At 43.6% G+C, this 12,815-nt stretch overlaps 1 protein-coding gene across 2 annotated transcripts in view; it reads left to right on the top strand.

Moving 5' to 3' along the window:
* The window catches only part of ASTN2 (astrotactin 2), a 600,456-nt gene that overhangs the window by 273,064 nt on the left and 314,577 nt on the right, over nucleotides 1–12,815 (top strand). For both annotated transcript variants that reach the window (XM_045074025.1, XM_045074024.1), the window contains exon 9: nucleotides 8,670–8,836. In XM_045074025.1, coding sequence (XP_044929960.1) covers nucleotides 8,670–8,836 — 167 coding nt within the window. The remainder of the gene's footprint in view (nucleotides 1–8,669; nucleotides 8,837–12,815) is intronic.

The following is a 12,815-nucleotide window of genomic DNA, read 5'->3' as shown; positions in this document are numbered from 1 at the left end:
CCTACATTATGTTAGACAGTTAAAGTGAAAATGCTAGCACTATCTGATGAGGTCCTAAATGTATTTAGAGGAAATTTTTTTTTTTTTAAATACACCACAGATGGGAGAAGGTAAAGGGACATAAAGGGAGGTCAGGTTTCTATACATCATTTAAATGGGTAAAATGATGGCATAAGTAGACTGTGATAAGTCATGCATACCAAAAGCTAACACTAAAAATTATGCAAGGAGATATACTTAAAACACTACAGATAAATCAAAATGGAATTTTAAAATGTTGCAAGAGAAAGAAAAATGAAAAATGGAGATCAGGAAACAAAATAAAACATCCAACTTAAGCTCTAAAATACCAGTAATCACATTAAATGTAAATGGTCTAAAAATACAAATTAGAAGACAGAAATTGGCAGATTTGGTTTAAAAATATGACCCAGTTATATGCTGTTCACAAGAAATTCACATAACATATAATGATTTAGGCAGATTGAAAGTAAATAAAAAGACGTGCAAATCAAACAAAAGTAGGAGTATATATATTCATATCACATAAAGTAAGTCAGAGGGAAATCACATAATAATGAAAGTGTCATCCACCAAGAAGTCATAGCAGTCCCGAATGTTTATGCATCAAACAACAGAGCTGTAAAATGTGTAAAGCAAAAACCAATAGAACTGAAAGGAAAAATAAGAGAAATCCACAATTATGGTTGGATGCACCAACCTTCCTCTCTCAGCAACTGATATAACAGTTAGAAAATTACCAATGCTATAATGTAACTCAATGATGTCATCAACTGAAAGGATCTAGTTAACATTTATAGAACACACTGCCCAGCCACAACAGAATACACATTCTTTTCAAGTGCTTATGGAGCACATACCAATATAGACCATATCCTGGGCCATGGAAAAATAACTCAATAAATTTAAGAAATTCATCATACAGAGTGTATTCTCTAAATACAATAGCATGGAACTACAAAGCAATAACAAATAACAGAAAAATCTTTAAATACTTGGAGTCCTCACAGCACATTTCTAAATAAACCATGGATTAAAGAGGAAGTCTCACTGGTTATAAAAAACAATATGCTGATCTGAAAGAAATAAAAATAGAGTATATCAGAATTTATGGGACACAACTAGCATAGTGATCTATCCTTTCCTTGTAATTTCTCTGTGTCTTTATATTTAATGAGGAGGAAAGTTATTGCCATGAATGTATATATTAGAGAAAAAGTTTCAGTTAATAATCTATAATAAGCTTCCACCTTAAGAGCCTACCAAAAAAAAGAGGACAAAATGAACCCAAAGCACGCAGAAGATAGGAAATCAATGTACTTAAAAACAGAAAGAAAAAAATACACAAAAGTCAATGAAGTAAAAAACTGATACCTTGAAAACATCAAGCAAATTGGGTGAGGGGGAAACTAGCAAAACTGATTAAAGGGAGAGAAGATACAAGTTCTCAATACACAATACCATTTACAATGTCTAAAAAAATAATGAAATACTTTGATGTAAATCTAACAAAACATGTGAGACATGTATGCTGAAAACTACAGAATGCTGATGAAAGATATTTTTTTTAAGATTTTATTTATTTTATTTTAGAAAGGGAGCATGAATGAGGAGAGGGGCAGAGGGAGAGGGAAAAGCAGACTCCCCACAAAGCAGGGAGTCCAACATGGGGCTCAATTCCAGGAACCCTGGATCATCACCTGAGCCAAAGGCAGGTGCTTAACTGACTGAGCCACCCAGGGTGCCCTCATGAAAGATATTTTTAAAAGATCTAAGTAAATGAAGAGACAACCTGTGTTCACGGATTGGAAGACTCAACGTCATAAAGATCTCCTTTCCCTTCAAACTGATGCAAAGTTTTAGGATAATTCCTATTAAAACCTCAGCATGGTGATTTTTTTTTTTTAATAGATAGAGACAAGACTTTCCTAAAATTTATATGGAAGGGTGATGGAACTAGGAGAAACAAAACTTCTTTGGAAAAAGTAGAATAAAGTAGAAGGAGTCAGTCTACCCTATCTCAAGATGCATATAGCTATGGTAATCAAGACTGTGGTGTTAACAGAAGGATAGACCTATAGATGAACAGACAGAATAAAAAAAACACAGAGGGCGCCTGGGTGGCTCAGTGGGTTGAGCCTCTGCCTTTGGCCCAGGTCATGATCCCAGGGTCCTGGGATCAAGTCCCTCTTTGGGCTCTCTGCTCAGCAGAGAGGCTGCTTCCTCCTCTCTCTCTGTCTGACTCTCTGTCTTCTTCTGCCTATTTGTGATCTCTGTCCATCAAATAAATAAATAAATAATCTTAAAAACACACACACAGAAATGACCCACACAGATAAGCTCAATTTGGGTTTTGTTTTGTTTTGTTTTGTGTGTGTGTGCTGTTTTGTTATGGGTTTTTGTGTATGTGTGTGGTTTTGTTTTTGTTTTTGTTTTACAAAGAGGCAAAAACAATTTAATGGGGAAAAGGGAGTCTTCAACAAAGGGCGCTCCTACAATTGCACATTCACAGGCAAGAAAACAAACCTCAGTGAAGTCTCACACCTCATGCAAAAATTAACTAAAAATGTATCACAGAATTAATTGTGAAGCATAAAGCCATAACACTTCTAGGAAAATACACACACACACAAGAGAAAATCTTTGAGATTTGGGCTTGGCAAAATGTTCTGAGATTCTAAAAGTACGATCCATAAAAGAAAAAATGGTAACTTGGATTTCATCAAAATTAAAAACATTTGCTCTGTGAAAGCTCATTTGAAGATGGGAAGACAAGTTACAAACTGGGAGAGAAAATACATTTGCAAGCCATATCTCTGACAAAAGTCTAATGTCTAGAATATATAAAGAACTCTCAAGCCTTACTCGTAAAAAACAAAACAAACCCCAAATCATTCAATCAGAAAATGGGCAAAAAAACATTAAGAGACATCTCACTGAAAAGGATATAAGGATGGAAATGGAGCTTAAGAGATATTCAGCACCACTAACTACTAGGGAAATTCAAATTAAAACCACAGTGAGGGTGTGACTACACACAGATCAGGGTGTCCATATGTATATATGGACAACATCAAATGCTGTTGAGAGTGAATCACTCATACATTTACTTGTGGGAATTTAAAATAGGACAACCACTCTTGAAAACAGTTTGGCAGCTTCCTAAAAAAAGAAATTAAATATACAACCTTCCTATGACCCAGGAATTCTATTTCTTGGCATTTTTTTTTTAAGAAGTGAAAATTTATGTTTACACAAAAACTTGTAGGCAGATATTTATAGCATCTGTTCATTATAGCTAAGAAATAGAAACAACCCTCATGTTCTCCAGCAGGTGAATGGTTAAACACACTATGACCTGTCCATACCATGGACTACTACTATGCAGTGAAAAAGGAACTAAATGTTGCTACATCAGCAATCTGGATGAACACGAGAAGGATGCTGAGTGAAGGGGAAAAAAGCCAATCCCCAAAGGTCACATACTATATGATTTTGTAAATGTTATATTCCTGAAATGACAGAAATTCTATAATGCTTTCTATTGAATTCTAACCTGTAAAGGAATGGAGACCATGGTGGTTTCTGGGCATAAAGAAAAGGAGTCAGGTGGGAAATGGGTGGGATTTTAAAAGGGCAACAGGAAGAATTTCTGTAGCGATGCACATGCTCTGTATCTTGGTGATCAATGTATATATTCTGGCTGTGATATTCTTTCTATTGTTTTCCAAGATGTTTCCATTGAAGGAGACTGGGCAAAAGGTACACAGGATTTCTCTGTTATCATATTATTTCTAACAACTGCATGCAAATCTACAATTATCTCAAAATTTTAAAAAAATAATTTTTAAAAAAGCAAACTAACAGGTTTCAGATGGGATTTGGCTTGCAGATCATAGTGCACAACTCTGGCTTACGGGATGTGAGCACTGCCTTCCTCTCACACCTTGCCTTGTACGAGCTGAACTTGTTTTCTCCTGGCTCACTGAACTTTGACTGTCTGGCCTTCTCAGTTCCATAGGTCCACACTGTTCCCTCCTTCAGGACTTTCATACTTCCGGCTCCTTCTTGGATACGCCTCCCACTCATATTCCCCCAGAAGACCCCACTCATTATTCCGACTTCCCTCAGAGTTTCCCGGGATGCCTCTTTTACTCCATTCCCTGTTCACTTGGTTCTTTCTTCTTCTTTTTTCACACCATGGAATAACTGTCTTATTTATTTACTCATCAGTCATTTTCCTCTCTAGAATTTAAACTCCATGAGATCAAGGTGTTGTCTGTTGTGTTTACCGCGACATTTTCAGCACCCAGCACATTTGGCTAGTGCTGAGTAGGCGTCCAATCAATATTTCTTGAGCCGTCCAATGAAGGGCTTGCCTAGGTAAGAAAGAAAGAAGCTGATAGTTGTAGTTAGGTTTCCTTTTGAGGGATTGGGTTCATTCATTTACCATTTGTTCATTTCCCCTTCGTTTATGAAGTGCTTACTATGTGTTAAGTTCTGAGCCAGGCACTTACAGTGTGTTTTCTCGTGAAGTCTCCAGAAATGTCTCCAAGAGAGGCACCGTTACTCCCATTTTCCAGCTGAGGAAACTGAGGGGCTCTCTGAGATTAAACAGTTGTCGTCATGTTGTTCTGGGCTCACGAAACCTGTGTGGAATCATGCCTGACATCAGTCCCCATGCTCTTGCCTCCAAGCTTCCCCCCACCATTGAGATAAAGGAAACTGAGGCCCAGCTGGGTTCAAGGACTTGCCCGGCACACCAGGCAAGCTAGCAGAAGTGCTTGGGCAAGAGTTCTGATCTTCCTCTTTCCAGGATGGTGGCATGTCTCTCTTTTACTCAGGGACATCGTCTCCTAAGAGAAATACTTCTCTGATCAAGGCATCCCTACTCCAGTAACTGCTGGTCACTCACGCTGCCAGGGTTTTGAGTTTCCCTTTCGAATTATTCCGTGTTTCTTTTTTGTTCTATTACTAGCCCTCTTTCTGACAGAGACATAATATTCCTTAGCTCTCAAAGTAAACTCTAAGTGTCTTCAAATTACCCACGACAGCAGCTGCCCCTCATCGAATGCTGTGCTGGGCATCTGAGGCACTTAGCTCCCTGTATCGGTTACCTATTGCCGCCTAACAAGTCATCCCAAAACGGAGCAGCAGAAAACGAAAAGATTTTACTGTCTGACATCATCTCTGAGGGTTAGAAATTCAAGAGTGGCTTAGCTGGGCAAGTCTGGACCCTCTGAGGTGCTAGTCAAGGTGTCAGCTGACCAGTGGGAGGGTCTGTTTCTGAGCTTACTCAGGGGCTGTTGGCAGGGCAGCCATGCTGGCTGTTGGCCAGAAGCTTCCATTCCTTGCCCCACGGGACTCCCTCTAGCGCTGCTCACAACATGGCAGCTTGATTTCACCACAGCCAGTGATCTGAAAGAGAGGGAGGGAAACAGAGGGAAGCTTCAGCCTTTAATAATCTAATCTTGGAAGGGCTCTGCCATCAGTTCCGCCATATGCTGTTGGTCATGCGGACCAGCCCTGGTGCAGTGTGGGAGGCCACTCTACCGGGTGTGAATGCCAGGAGGCAGGAACCGTTGGGGACCATCTTCGATGCTGGATGCAATTCTGTTTACTCCTTACAGCAATCCTATGAAGACAGATGAGGTTGAGTCACTGGCAAGAGGTCGTGAAGCTTGTAAGAAGCCGAGTTTGGACTCAGACCCAAAGTTAACATACAGACACATCGTACATCCTGTCTGGCACTCAGATGGCTCATTCGAAAAGTAGCAAGTGACTACACTGTTACCAACGCTATGCTAAGTGTGCCCTGCAGGTGGGGACAAGACAGGAGGGTCCATTGTATTATAAACTTCGCATTTTGGTGAGGAAGACAGATGATGAGCAGTCAAGTAATTGAAATAATATGTTAATAATCTCGAACAGTGATACTACTAGATCTAGTCTGCCCTCGCCCACCCGCAAGGACTCGGGGCATGACGTCCACGCCGGATGAAGGGATAGTCATGTGGGGGTGATTGGAAAACCCACTTCATCTCCTCAGAACACCTCTCCCAATTTTAACGTAAGGAGATTAAATCAGCTCTAAATCTATCTTTGCTCCAATGTCCTGAGATGGGAAACCCATCAGTCAGTGACAGGGGAGTGGAGTGCATTGCCTGGGAGTTAGCTAAGAGCTACAGAGCCAGAAAGCCTGCACAGCCCCACCCCTACCACTTCTTCTCAGTTTCCTGATCTGTAAAATGGGACTCAAGATACTTCGCACCTGAACTGGGTCCTGTGGGCACTGTACCAATCACCACGAACTCTGTGGCCGAGGACGATGGAAATGTAGTCTCTCTCAGTTCCAGAGCGCAAAGGTCCGAAGTCGTGGTGATCTCAGGGTCGTGTTCCCTCCCAGGGCCTCGCTTGCTGCTTTCCGGCTTCTGGAGGTTACAGGATTGACTGAGTCATGGCCCCATGGCTGAAATCTCTGCTCTGCCTTCACCTGGCCTTCTCATCCGTGCGTGTCCTCTCTGTGCCTTTATCTTATGAGACTTCCATGACCACATTCAGATCTACCTCGATAATCCAGCTGGTTCGCATAATACAAGGACTTTAGTTTTATCACATCTGCCAAATTTTACCGTCGAAGGTGACATTCATAGGTTTCAAGGGTTAGGTCAGAAACGTATCTTGGGGAGCCATTATCAGCCTACCACACTACCTCATAGGCTTGCTGTAAAGACCAACTAAGTAAAAGCAGGTTAAGTGTTTAGATCTTGCCTGGATTACAGAACATACATTTTTAAAGAATAAAAGTGGCAGGGAATCAGCTGGGGATGGGGAAGAACTAGGAGTGAATTCCGTGTCTCTATCCCTCCTGTCACCTGATGAGAAGGTCAGACATTTTTTTTCTAGCGCTTATCCCTGAGTCTCTGCAGACAGACAGACCCAGCCCCGAGTACCCAAGTACCCGTAAATGGCCCCGTGACCAGGTGCCCTCCTGTCTGACTGTGAGTGTTCCGAGACGAGCAGGGGTTTCCTCAGAGCTTGTATGAATATTTACGGCACTTCACTCACATGGAAAATTGATTTTTCTTCTTAAGCACAAAATGTAGCCAGTTTTATAACCTTTCTGCAGCTTGATAAAGGCCATTTGTAACCCACTTTCTCTGTCACCCTCTCTGGCGCCAGTCTTAAATGTCCCGAAGAACTCTTGTGCGTTTGTAATTATGAATTCTTCTTAGGCAAACTTTAATTTTCAGGAGGATTGACCTTTTGTTGTTGTGGGTTACAGTAGTCTTTGTAAATGGCTTTGTGTGTGTTTGTTATTGATGTTCTTCAGGTTGTGGCTTGGGCAAGGGACCGGGGGTGGGGGGTGGGGGCGTGCACTATGGAGCCATTTTAATGGATGACGTCCAGTGATGGATGAGGAGGGCTGAGCTCTGGGTGTTCATCTCTGTGGACAGGAAATGCCAGTAGAGTGACCAAAATTAAAAAACCTCATACCTCGTTTTCTGTCCCCGATGCAGGAGAGCTGGTGTGCCGGATGGAAAAAGACTAGCTCAAATAGCCGGTTGTCCCTGCAGTATAGGATCTTCCATTTACGGTGTGCTTAGCGGATACCAGGCACCCTGATAAGAGCATTTGACTAGGTCACTCAAGATTGGAGTCATTGGGGTTTTTTAGGGACCGGAGGGCTGCTGGTTTGGTGACCTGGAGAGAGGTGCCCATGGCTGGATCTGAGGCACCTGCAAAGGACGTTACCTGTCAGTGTAAGGGAGATTGGAGGTGTTATGGTTGCTGTTGTTGTTGTTGTTGTTGTTGTTGTTGTTGTGGAAAATGCATTCATTTATTTAAGGTGGGGAAGGATGATTTAGCAATAGCGTTCTGTTGACCGTCAGGAGGACGGTGTGGAAGAGACCAGGCTGGAGAGTGCCGGCTCTTGCTGTGGGCATGCAGGAGTCCCGTTCAGGACCCCGGAGACAGGGATGGAGACAAAGAGACAAATTCACGACAGACAGGAAGAGAACTCACATGTGACAAGTACCGAATGGTGTCCAGAATTCTGAAGTAAGGTGCACACTCCCAGGATCCAATTTAAGCTTGACAAGAAATCCATATAGGCAGGTTCCATGCCCATTTAACAGATGAAGAGACCGAGGCTCAGAGAAGGTGAATAACTTGCCCCAGATCACAGAAGGAGAAGAAGAAGAAGAGCTGGAATGTAAATTTGCATCAGTAGGAACTCTTTAAAATACACCTGGCTGCTGGCCAGAGGGATTCTTTATCAATGGCAGACCCTACTGGTCCATAATAAATGCAGTGATGATGACGGTTCCAGTGTTGTCAACAGGAAAAGCAGCTAACCCTTGCCGTACAGCTGTCGTGCGAGCCGCAGTGTTCTGAGCACTTTGCTGACGGGACCTTGTATTCTCACACATCTACCGGGCAGGTACTGACAAAAGTCCCATTCCACAGGTGGGCACACTGAGGGTCAAAGAGGCCGTATAGCAATGAATGGGCCAAGCAAGACTCTGATTGAAACTGTCTGTGGTCCCTGCCTCATGCCCCTTTTCAGAAGGTGGGAGGAGAGGGCTTGCAGGATCCCACTGCCTCCTCGGCCATGACCACCCTGTTGCTCTCTCTCCCCCGAGCAGTGCCCCGAGGAGCTGAGGCCCATGAAGGACGGCTCTGGATGCTACGACCACTCGAAAGGCATCGACTGCTCGGACGGCTTCAACGGTGGCTGTGAGCAGCTATGTCTGCAGCAGACGCTCCCTTTACCCTATGACGCCACATCCAGCACCATCTTCATGTTCTGCGGGTGAGTCTTGGTCCCCGTGGCCCAGCCACTCCCCTCACAGCAGCGGGAGATGTGGGGAAAAGGTCAGGAGCTGCAGTCAGGCCAAGCCGGCCTTGACCTTCAACAAAATGCCTTTCTGTGTCTGCTCTTTTAGCCCAAGAAGCAAAAGGCAGCAGGATAACCTTCTCTCGGGCATTGGGAAGAAGAAAGGAAAAAGCAAAATAAATAATTGATTAATAGTTACACTAAATGGAATCCATGCTCAGCCTGTGTCCTAGGGTCACGACTGTGTTCTGCTGAAGCCCCTGCCCCTTCTGCCTCTCCACTACAGTCCCGGCCAGTGTAGTCTGGAGACCAGAGCAGGCACCTGAAAAGTGTCACTGAGAAACAAACAGGTGTTCATTTAAGGATACGGCCTTGGGCCAGGCTTTCAACCCTGTTCCTGCAGGAATTTAGCAGTCCTCATTCTTGATTTGCCCATTCAGGGAAGGCCTCTCTGTGCCCTACTGCCCTATCTGCAAGGAGAACCAAGTGGGGGGCAGGGAGGTGGGAAGGGGACCGTGCAGCCAATGCCAAGAAGTCAGGGCATTTTAAAATTCTCCTGAGACTGAAAGAAGGGGCACCTTGGGACCAGGTCACTGAGTGGCCCTGGACAAGTCACTTTTCCTCTCCAGCTGTGGTCTGATCACCTGTAAAATGAGAGCTTTGGACAAGGACACTGACCATTTCTTCCAGTTTACCTTGTTTTCCGTGCAGAGGACTGCACTGGGAGTTAACCTCTGTCCTGCTGTCCCGAATGGCATCCCGCGGAGGGCTTGGTCCTCAGCACTTACTCAAGGGAACGGATGCACCTTTTCTTCTCTGCTTCACTTTCCTGCTGGTGACATCTTCGTCTTTTAAAAATGTGCTCGTCCTCTGACACTCTGGGACTCAGACAAATAACCCCGTGCTTGTGCAAAAATGTTGGTCATTGAAATATGCTCTGTGCTCTACTGAGATAGAGAAACAGAATGAGATTTAACAAGAAATTTTCAGGCCTACATCTTATGCAAAAGAGGATAGGGGAGCGCGTATGAGTTTAATCCCAGTTTAACAGAAAACGATTTTACCTGCTCAGTTCTAGTCTGTGGCTCCACTGTTCCTTCTGGGACATATTTGGGTCTCCCCCTCTGCCCCAGTTACACTGGGGCTGCAGGTGCCTTTGAGCAGGTGTTGGAGCAGCTTGCTGGAGGCCCTAGATATGTATCAGTAAAATAAATAAGAAATAAATTAGTGTATGCAGACCTGAATTTATAGCTGTCTCTCCTCAGCTTAAGTGACTGCAGGGCAGTGTGGAGTAAATTATGCATGGGCTTAGATCTGAGGCTGGAATACAGAATCAGCTGTGCTCTTATCATTATTTTTCTCCCTGTGTACTTGGTATGTGTTTGGCGGTGGGGGGGGGAGTCCTTCTGTTGCAAATCACAGCAGTAACAGCAGCAGGGACAGCAGTAATGGACTTGGGCACAGAAACCGTCAGCACCTTCCTCCATCCACAGCACAGTGCAGAGGTCAAGGGGAGTCAGCAGACTTTGGTTCCCATTCGAGAATGGGCATGCCTCTGAGGACCCCTGCTCTTCAGTTTCCTGGTCTCTAAACTTTTAATAATATTTAACTCAATATGAAAATGGTCGGGAAGAATGCAACATATTTATCCTTTGTTACTCTATTAAGGCTAAGTCATGAGACCTTACGTGACTCACTGCCTTTTTGCTGTGTGACCTTGAGCAAGTCACTTAACATCTCTGTGCCTCCCTTTCCTCATCTGTAAAATGGTGATGGTAATAGTTATCTCTTTATGGACCTATGGTGAGGACTAAAATGCATTACGTTACAACTTATATGAGTATCTGTAAAGTGCTTCTGAAGGGCCTTTCTGAAGTATAGTTGAGAAACAATATAACATCAGTTTCAGATGTATAATGTGGGGATTGGACATTTATATACATTATGCAGTGCTCACCACCATAGGTGCAGTTACCATCTGTCACCATACAAAGTTATTACACTGTTATTGACTATATTTGCTATGTCATGCTTTGCAACCCACGACTTAGTTACGACTGGAAGTTTCTTCCCCTCGATCCCCTTCTATTTCAGCTGGCCCTCCACCTCCCCACCCCTCCGGCAACCACCAGTTTGTTCTCTGTATTTGTGGGTCTGTGTCTGTTTCATTTTGTTTGTTTTGATATTTAGATTCCACAGGTAAGGGAAATCATTTGGTATTTTTCTTTCTCTGTCTGACTTCTTTCACCAAATGTAAGACACTCTAGATCTATCCATGTTGCAAATGGCAAGATTTTTTTTTTCAGCGTTTTGATGGCTGAGTACTATCCCATTGCGCGCGCGCGTGCGCGCGTGCACACACACACCCTTCTGTATCCATTCATCCCAATTTACATTCCCAGCAACAGGGCACTGAGGCTCCCTTTTCTCTACTTCCTTGCCAACACCCGCTCTTTCCTGCCTTTTTGATACTAGCCATTCTCACGGGTTTGAGGGGATATCTCACTGTGGTTTTGATGTGCATTTTTTTCTGATATTTAGTGATGTTGAATATCTTTTCCTGTGTCTATTGCCCACTGGTATGTCTCCTTAGGGAATATGTCTAATTCAGGTCCTCTGGCCATTTTTTATTTGGATTGTTTGTTGTTTTTTTTTGGGGTATTGATATATCCAATAAGGGGTTAATATCCAAAATATATGAAGAATTCTGCAAGTCCTCAATAAGATGGAAAGAGATGGGGGAGTTTGCTGAGAGCTGTTGAACCCATCCAAAGGCTGATAAACAGGACAAAAAAGAAAAGAAAATCCAGGTCTCCTAAAACCAACTGCAGTGTCAATGTGTTTTGGAAATTGCCTATTAAGTATGCAAATGAGAAGTTACCCACACTTGTTAGAAGCACTATAAACAAAACAATGAAAGCCATTAGCAGGTACTTGTGAGAAAGTTGGTGGAGAGAAGTGGCAAGCCTTGAATTAAGCAAGGAAAACAAACCTTTGCTCAAAGAGACCTTCCAAACTTACTCAGACCTCTGTGACCTCTCTGAACGTCCTGGGTAGGGGCAGGTATAATAAACCTCTCTACAGCCAGGATAGTCCCAATAGCTAAGTCTTATAAAGTGCCTCCTACGGGCCATGACTGGGAAGTGCTTTGATTACAACAGGCTGTTTAATTCTTATAAGGACTCTATAAGGGAGGTACTGTGAGGAGCTCCAGTTACCCTCAAGAAAAGCGGGCACATGGTGACTGTGTGACTTGGCCAAGGTCACATAGCCGGTAAACGGAGGCTTTGAGATTTCCACCCAGGCTGTGTGGCTCTAATCTGGGTCACTGCTGGACACTTCTAGCACTGTGTGGTCTTAAGCAAGTCACTGAACTTCCCTGAGCATTCCCTTTCAAGTGGAATCAGATAGGACTGTGAGGAAAAATGAAATTATGCATGCGCAGGGGCCAACACACATGAGCAGCCAGGAAATGGTAGTTACAGTTAGTCAAAGAGGTATTAAGCCATCTAATTTCATCATTCAGTGACTGAACTGAGGTCTTGTTTACCAGCTCTAGCACCTGGAACATAGTAGGTGCTCAAGTAATCATTGTGGAATGATGTTCCTCAGTCAGTGTGGCCAAAGAATGTGTTCCTGGTCTCGTCTTTCCAGCTATAATTCCAGCTGTTTCTCTTTTCCTGAATTAGGGCCTGTGGCTTCAGCTTCTGGAATTTTGACAGTGTTGTTCCTTCTGCTTCTCCTCTCCTCCTCTCCTACACCATCAATCTCTGCCCCCTGCCTGTGGGCATTTAGCTTAGACAGCTGTTTCATCCTCCAGATTCAGTGTACGTGGAACCTTCTCCAACGAGTCTTCTCTGAGCACTAAGGGGTGCAGGAAAGAGGTGTGCAGGTACCTCAGAGCTGGGCAATAGAACACTTCACCCTTTCAAGGGGATACAAATTAAATATTCAC

The sequence above is a fragment of the Mustela putorius genome, unplaced genomic scaffold (genome assembly GCF_011764305.1).
Source record: "Mustela putorius furo isolate JIRA1106 unplaced genomic scaffold, ASM1176430v1.1 tig00537301_pilon_pilon_pilon, whole genome shotgun sequence".
Classification (NCBI taxonomy): domain Eukaryota; kingdom Metazoa; phylum Chordata; class Mammalia; order Carnivora; family Mustelidae; genus Mustela; species Mustela putorius.
This window is presented reverse-complemented; position numbering and strand designations above follow the sequence as displayed.